Consider the following 8,700-nt stretch of genomic DNA (forward strand, 5'->3'; position numbering starts at 1 on the left):
TCAATAATCACATCGTCTGTTTGTGGTATTGTTGAGTGTAGAGGTCAGCTTGGTTCTTATGTCACACGACCGCAAATCATACTGGCCGCTGATTGGTTTAAAGAATACTACCAACTAACCTCATAGCATAACTACACGCTAAAAAACCACCGTTCCCTGCATCATCGATCAGGTCCTAAGTTTATTTATTTACTGTATATTCCCATTCCTTGTTGGTTCCAGTGACTAGCACCCCATTTATTTATTTATTAAAGTGAAGGAAACCTTATATGTGGTGTTTTGATTTATTGTATTCGTTACCGGTATATTTCCTTCCCAGCACTGCCTCAGCTGTGGTGATATACTTTCACCAAACGATCCCAACCATGTGGCAGCGGACGAGCTGAAGGGAGAAGTCTTATAATATAAGCACGCTACTACCAGACCTGTATTGAAGACAAGCTCCCAGCTCCTGAATGCCGAGTATACTCACGATTACGATCTCCGTAACTCGAATAATTGACCTTCTCTCTTATTGCTACAATTTCACTAGTATTTGAGACGTCGATCCCATGCATTTGCATAATACTGTCACAGCTACTACTAGAAGACTGAAACCCTTGTAGGGAACTCGCGTATGAGCGCAATAGATATGGCAACCTCAATCAGTGATCTCTCAGCCAACGAAAAATCTGCACTAAAACTCAAAATTTTGGAAAAACGAATAGTTTGTGGCAAGTATGGGTGTTGGGTTTGGAGTGCATGGTTCTACAAGCAGAGGGTACAGGACTTGTAGGATAACTGTCCATCAAATTAGTTTCGTTGTACATAGTGGAAGGCTATATCCGTCTTTAGAAGTGTCACACCTGTGCCATACTCGGGCGTGTTTTAACTCTATCCATCTTGTACTAGAAAGCCGAATCTAGAATAATAGCCGTAAGAATTGCGTGAAGTGTATCGTCTTGTTGGCACCATCCGTCATGACGGCTCTGATCAATAGACTGTGGTCTCCACGAGACCCACAATGAAGATAAGGTAGAACGTGATGTAATCATAATTAAACTTGTATATGTGCGTTATTTCCCCAACTTAAATGCTATGATGAGCATATATTGATACAACAAACAGAAAGCGTATCTGCCGTCTGGGATTTTTGAAAATCATCGGAATCAGCAAGCAATGTATTGCAACTCTTATGGGGAAAAGAAGACCACTTTCGACAATTCAATCTGACCCCGCAGAAAACACCGACTGCACCACAGATCTGTTGACAGAGAAAGCGTTATGGACATCAACAATCATATGGCAAGTTATACATTCGAATCCCCCCATTATTGTAACATTGGAAACACTGAAACATAATATATGCCAGCTTCAAATTGTGTTAGTAGTTGATATCGCGATCATCTGAAGAAACAACGAAATAATAACAGACGAACACATGTTTCAAAAAACATTGATATCCATTTTAAACGGCCTCTGCGAGACACTTGTCAACGACGTGATGTGATGGTCAAACAACTTAAATATGCTAGAACAACCGAGGGTAGACTGCGTTTCCAGTAGGTCCTACAGGATCATTTGTCAATTGCCGACATACACTATGGTAATAAAACCACCCGACACACAGAACACAGTATCCATTTCCTTTTAGATTGTCAAAAATATGAACATCAGAAATCTCAACTGTTACATAAAATTAAAGTTCCGGCTGTCATTAACATTTCTCGTTTCACATATTTAATTTCACATCAAGATAAATTAGTTCAAGAGATATCAAACTTTATTTTAGCTGCGACCAAAATTAGAGATTAGATTTCTTTAATAATTTATTTGTGTATTTATTTTTTTATACATATTTATTTATTTGTGAATTTTAAGTACATTCATTCTAGTTATTTTCAAAATTATCTTGTTAACAAAAATTCTTTATTGTTCTTGTCTGTGGAGTTTTACCTTGGTACTGTTTCTGACTAGTGACCCTGCTGACCTTATAATCCTCCAATTTTATGGACTGGAATTGTGACAGAAATCCTTAAAAGTTTACCCCTTAGTGTTAGTGGATAAGATTTACAGTGTTCTACAACATGATCTCTAAGGGACAACATCAAAAGTTCAATCTAGGATAAAAAACTTAATTCCTTTAGTTTTTTCTCACCCCCCCTGAAACTTAATTGATAAATATTGACCATGGCGTCAGACTACATTCACCATTAAATACAAGTTTATAATCGGACAGTAGTATGTATGGCATAGCAGTTGATTCTAGGTCCATGCCCTGAAATTGACCTAATTTGACGCACATATTCTTACTCGGACCAAACCATTTTCTTGTCTTCGATGTTTTGTTTTTTTCATTTTCGGTTATTGTTGTCCATGATTGGATAGAAAAAAAACGAACTACAAATATTCCAAGAGTTTTTGACTTCATTAAAAAATAAAATCGTTTTTGTAGGATGGAAACTTTTTGAGGTCAAAACCCCCCACCCCCAAACTAAAGCAAATACGTTTTTTATTCGACATCGATTGTCTCTATCATTCCCAAATTCACAGCCAAAAAACGCTTTATTCGACCTTGTTACATACTGTGCTATGGTTTCATCATTTTTTGTTGTTTTTCGGAACACATGTCTGATATGTAACATACGTTTTCACTACATAGTGTGCATGTTATACTGCTTAGTAGTACCAGTATTAAAGTGTCTTAACAGCTTCAGCTGTGTACAGTAATAATGCTCGCCTTTGGGCTTTTTTGGTATCAGATTTCTCTTCCATTTACAGTCCCTTGCTATCTGCATATGCTTCAAATTCTTCGAGCCATGTTTTTGCATCTCAAGTTGAGGAGTCAACGGATTTGACAGCTCTTAAACCACTCATCTGTCATAGCAATCATTTAAATGGAACCAGTTGTCAATGTCGCATTCGTTGGTCGATTGGTTCTGAATTTAAGCAAATAAACAGTCACACAAACTGAATGCGGTCTACACTCAGTCAGGAATTTATTTTAACCTTTATGTACGTACCTCACCACAAAGGGCGCTCTACCACTCAATACAATATATTCCAATCTACAAGAACTTAACAACCCGACATTGGCGAGTTGTTATCAGAGCTTAAATCCAACAGTGAAGGAAGTACAGAAGAGAATAAGGTTCTTGGAAAATATTGATGGGGTGATCAAGAAATTCATCAATGAGTTGGATTGCACAATGTTAAAACAGTTCTTACCTTTTTTGTACTACCTCAGATGTGTCGCCTGCAGGAGACATAAAACATTTTTTTTTTATTCTTGCAGGTTTGGCGCAATGTCCAGTTGTGCATACTTGTGGGGATGTTGCAAAGATCTTATGATGATTATCATCAATTTCGATCGGAATTTAATTCTTGTCGGGTTGTAATGATCTTGATCAGTTACTGTTTGAATTAAGTTAAATTATCTTATGGATAAATGTTAAGGACACTTATTATGAAGACTGAGACATTTACAATGACTTATTATTATTAGTCCCGGTTCGAATGTTAATGTTTTGTTCGGCTGACATACCACTGTGATCTACAATGACCGAACAATTTCATGAAAGCAATGAACTATTTCAATTTCACACATAATCTACTCTTTATTCAGCTCTTGTAAGATCATTTTGAAAAATACCAAGTGGGACTGTATCATTTTCAATGATTTGATTTTTTTAAAGAGGATCAATAAGTCATGCATCAATGCTGCAAGTCATATTTAGATGTACTATTGATTTTACAAAGGAAGTTATTAAGCATTATGTGGAACAAATGAAGTTAAATTATGTTAACAGTCCTAGTGACAGTACTCGTGGTGAAAAACAGCACGTCAATGTTATAAGGTCTGCATTCTGGAAAACAACTGTTCAAACCATAATTTTACTCTTAGAAATACACTGGGGAGAGTTGCTGTAGATGATGGCGGTTCTAGACGAGAATTTTGCAGTTACCTAATCAATGCTTTGAAAACCAGCGTAGTATTTGAAGGAAAACAAAACATTGTATGCTTCTGTCATGATTGGCATCTACTGACTGCGCGAAATATGCTGCGGATAATAATGTTACATTGCCTGTGAAAAGCCACTTACCAGTATGTTGCTAGGCTGTGTATCTGATATAATTGACATAGAGGAAATTCCAGACGTCAACTAACTCTTAAGGATTTAATGTCTTCTTTCAAATTTGAAATGTTATTCTTAAGTAGCATAAGCAGGTTATTTTTTTATTCTTGGAAAGGTACCCAGTTACTTCGAATTTACCTCGAGGTTCATTTTCAGGAATTTGATTTCTTTTATTCATATTCTTCAGTTTATTTTTCATACTAGAAATGCAACTTCAAAGTATCTTTAGTCATGAAACATGTTTGTCCAACCTAAACCCTGTTCATGCTGCACACTATACACAATTAACCTGGGATGTATTTAGCTTTTCCAATTTTGTTGGAAACAGAAGTTAGTCCATTCAGCAAATCATAAATGCTATTCAGTAATTTGACATTGTCAAATTGCACTTTGGATACCAGATGTTTTATATTACTTGTTACGCCTAAGGCTTCAAACAAAACATAGGTGACAACACCTCATTATAAGTTAACCTCTGTCCTGAATCCACAGCTGCCGTGACCCGACTTTGTGGTTCCAATCTTTTCCTAATAAAAACAAGTCACAATTTTTCGTAGGTTCGAACGCGTAATGAAGCGAAATCTCTCTATAAATTCGGCCAGGGTTCATGGAACTGTCGGGATGGGCAAACATACGAGGGGGGGCACACGCCGATCACCAAACAAGTCTTAGTATCGCGTTCATTGAACTGCAGAAATTTGTGTCCCAAACCATCTCGTTGTATAGTAATATCTCCATGGCACAACTTTCTAAGTTCATCCTGGTCGTGAAGTTCGAAATGTTTGGTAAATAAATACCACAGCGTAAAATTGAGGGTGTCTCAATCGGCGGTCCCTAGTTTACCTTCTTTCCACATTGCGCCTTCTTCTTCCGGAGATATTGCTTCACTGGCGTGACTACCGCAACCGAGGCCACTTTTCTTGTGAAGCATTCGTTTTGCCTTCAAGGCATCATTTGTTAACGAAAAATGTTTATCAGACAGAGATACTTCGTAGTTGTTTTCGGTGAGATATCTTTCTAAGCTATGCTTTATTGCAGAGACGGACCCTGGTTCATAATCAGTTCCATCCTGTTTCTTCAAGTTAACAAAGAATGTGGCCAAGTACTCGTTCAGTGTTTTAGGTGGAATCTCCGATAGCTTACGATGGTCAACATATCGGCTCTGAATATAACTCCGTACCTTTGCGACGTCTCGTTCAGTTGTACGAACTGTGCTTGCTTTTCGTTGTGATTTTATAAAATCACCCACAGCTTCTAAATCGATAATCTCAAATTACGCGCGTTTTTTGTAAACAGAAAGTAGTTCCAGGAAATAGACGCATTTACCAAATATGGCAAACGGGGCCCGGGCGTGATATGGGAAATTATTGCACGGCTCGCACATTGGGATTCCCAGAGCGTTACGAGGCCGGGCAATACAAGGTATATGATAAATAGTAATACCTTTATAGAATGTCCTGAAACGCATCAGACACTCAATTCGCTGATGGTGCAAGCTCTTTGCTGCAATAAAGCTGCCTCTGCCAAGTCATCTCTCTGGGTGCTTCAACAAGAATAGTGCAACCTGTGTATTTTACCCACCCTTATCTGCTCTCATGCGTAAAGGAATGCCAAACATTGATATCATTGCATACTAAAAACAACCAAACGAGATTTATACATTAGCAATTAATTTATTGATGGAACATTTTAACAAGTAACAAGGTCCAAGTGTATAATTAGTTACAAGCAATTTATTATTTTGTACCATATACATAGATTTTTTTTTACCCTACAGGCTGAAACGGTTGCTGATCCCAACAGTCGAGGATCATTTTTGATTAACGATTGTGCCATTATCTGTGTTGTATATTTCCTTGGCTTAAAAGACTACATATTCCTGCATATAAGAAATGGGAATTTTTCATTGCTCCAGAAGTGTTTATGACAAATTTAGAAAATTTATATATTTGCTCAATACAAGGCTTGTGAGAACACTTTTGAACGTTCCACATTCTGTTGATGGATGTTGTTAATGTCTAACAGTACTCTTCTCTGGAGTCTATCCACTCGGTGAACTACGCACATTTTTGCACTATTGATTCCTTTTTTTTTACAGGTGTGGTCGGTGGTGTCGACATTGTTAGGGAATATCGGCAGTCGGCCGGGCCGACTCACTTTACAAATATTTGGGCTAAAAACTATTATAAATTGGCTACGTAACTAACTGAAAATATCTGCAACGTCTACATTATGATGGTAACGACCAAAACAGTATCACGAGGTGATGTTTACATGGCAATATTTAAAGTGGTCTGACACGACCTACACCTGAAGACCACAATATGACCTCGGGGAAACAGCTAATCACGTACTTTCTCGCGTGCCTTCAGCACTGAATAAATAAAAATGCATACTAATTAGGCAACTTTGCCATGGCAAAAACGTTTGCAACCTTTATTAAGCATTTAAAATAAAACAAAAAACACTTTTTTGCCAGTATTAACTTTACTGGCCTAAATTCTTCATGTATGTTAATGACGTCGGAAAGGGACTAATCACGTCATGCGACATCCTCCTTGGATTTATTATTTGATTAGCTCTACGCTGTGTTGACCGACAAACTAATGCCAAATGTCAGTCCGTAATCACCCGACACAGTCCATGTATGTAGGGTTATGTTCTAATGTGAAATACAGCAGTGATCATGGCTGAAGTAAAAAAATTCTTTCAAATCATAGTGATGGTGAACATATCAGTTATTACGAAGATACCTCAAAGTATGCAAGAGTATCGACCGATGCGCAGGTATCCTCGTAATAACCCTATTATTATACATCTTTTCCTCCAATGATACATCATGGGAATGCCGAAATCCAACAAGCTTAAAACAGAATCGGCGAACTTCTTTGTGTGGAGTCCGGTCAAACCCTGAACCATGTTTGTTTTTATTATTAAATGACGCTCACGCGCGTAATCGTTCCATTTCCCAATATGTTAGGATGAAAATACCCTGTAAAATACAGCAAAATTATTGCACGCTGTAACTTATGGCGTTACGGTGACAGATGTATAATAATATTACATTTTATTTTATAGCGATAACACAATTTATAGTGATTTTTGTATGTTAAGATATATCCTGTATTATTTAGTTTAGTTGCATACAGATATGCTTGGGCTAATTTAATTTAAACTTCAAGCATATCTCGTACGTATGCAAATGATTTTTTATGACCCTAATCAAGATGGCCGAATTATGGACTTTTTAGTGCTAAAAAGTACCCTTCTGTCATTCCAGGGCTGGATCTCAAGTCAGTCATTCATGGACTTATTTCATTCAAACTTCTGTCAATTGAACATAATGGTTCCCCCCCCCCCCAGGATACAAACAGAGTGCTTCTGATACCACCATTCCAGTGTTGAAAATGATTGAAACATCAATGCAGACGTCACATAAGTCCAGGATAACTTGATGTCGAAAAGTTTAACTTGCTTACCTTCATGACTGGTGACATTTTAGCCTACCTTATTCACTGCTTTCTATCTGTTGTTGGGCCGCTCCAATTGCTATATCGTGGCAACTGAAATGCCGCACTATAGGTTCCGTTTTGATTGAAGTATAATCATCGCACATTTAGTTTCCACTAGGACTATGGATATGGAATACAGTTATGTTTTTTGTTGTCACTTAACCAAGAAACATTCACCATCTCATATTTTGCCACTATTTTTACACAACGAATACTTTTTAATGAACATACAACCACCAATACATAAAAATACCATTTTTAAAATGAGTTTGTTTTTCATTCTGTGTTATTAGACCAAATCACAGAAGGAAAACTACTTTTTTTTAAGTACAGTACATCTGATGTATGCAACTGGGAAGATACATCACACTTAAATTCATTTCACAAAGGAAAGCTACTTGGAATAAGAGATATGCGAGAGGCATACAACTGCTATGTATTTGATAATGACTACCTGAAATCAGGCAATTATGTCATGAAGTGTCATTTCAATGATCGCATTCAAGCTATGTAAAAAAGCTTTTACCAAGTACAAGGAAAAAGTTTTAAAGATGGGAGATTTATCATGGCAAAAAAAGTAAGGATGTTTACATAGCGTTTCATTATATTTAAAACATATTAATTTATCTGTTTTTAGCAATTTTTATTGCATTTCTATAATGTTTGAAGCATGGAATTTCATGGAATACTGGAATACTGACTAAATTGGGGAATGTTGAGGAATTTAATTTCCATGTTTGAAGCATGATTTTGATGAATATTTATTTGAAGAAAATGTTCATATCATGCTGAATCAACATTACATTTTTTTATCAACCTAATATTTGAAAATGAGAGAGCGTCTACTACCCTAAAAATATGCCCTGGATTTCCATACAACATTGATATGTTATTCTTCAAGAATGAAAATAGACTTTTCACATCCATCTCTACATTTTTAATATGCACATAAATAACATATTTTGATAATTCTCAACTGTGTTTTCAACTATTTAGCCAATAATTTAATGTATTTGTATTTCTCCAGGAAGTCCAGACTCAAATGCTTTGAAATATGGTATGCAAAGTTTTCA

General features: G+C 36.6%; 1 protein-coding gene across 1 annotated transcript; it reads right to left on the reverse strand.

Annotated features, from left to right (window-relative positions):
- Positions 1 to 4,935: 4,935 nt before the first annotated feature.
- LOC144359994 (uncharacterized protein KIAA1958-like) lies at positions 4,936 to 7,612 on the reverse strand. Its single transcript, XM_078012901.1, has 2 exons — positions 7,595 to 7,612; positions 4,936 to 5,382 (listed from the first exon to the last, which is right to left on the reverse strand). Exons 1-2 carry the CDS (start codon positions 7,610 to 7,612, stop codon positions 4,936 to 4,938), a joined length of 465 nt encoding a protein of 154 aa, XP_077869027.1.
- Between the last annotated feature and the right edge of the window lie 1,088 nt (positions 7,613 to 8,700).

Source organism: Saccoglossus kowalevskii, chromosome 16, assembly GCF_978046115.1.
Source record: "Saccoglossus kowalevskii chromosome 16, keSacKowa6.1, whole genome shotgun sequence".
Lineage (NCBI taxonomy): Eukaryota > Metazoa > Hemichordata > Enteropneusta > Harrimaniidae > Saccoglossus > Saccoglossus kowalevskii.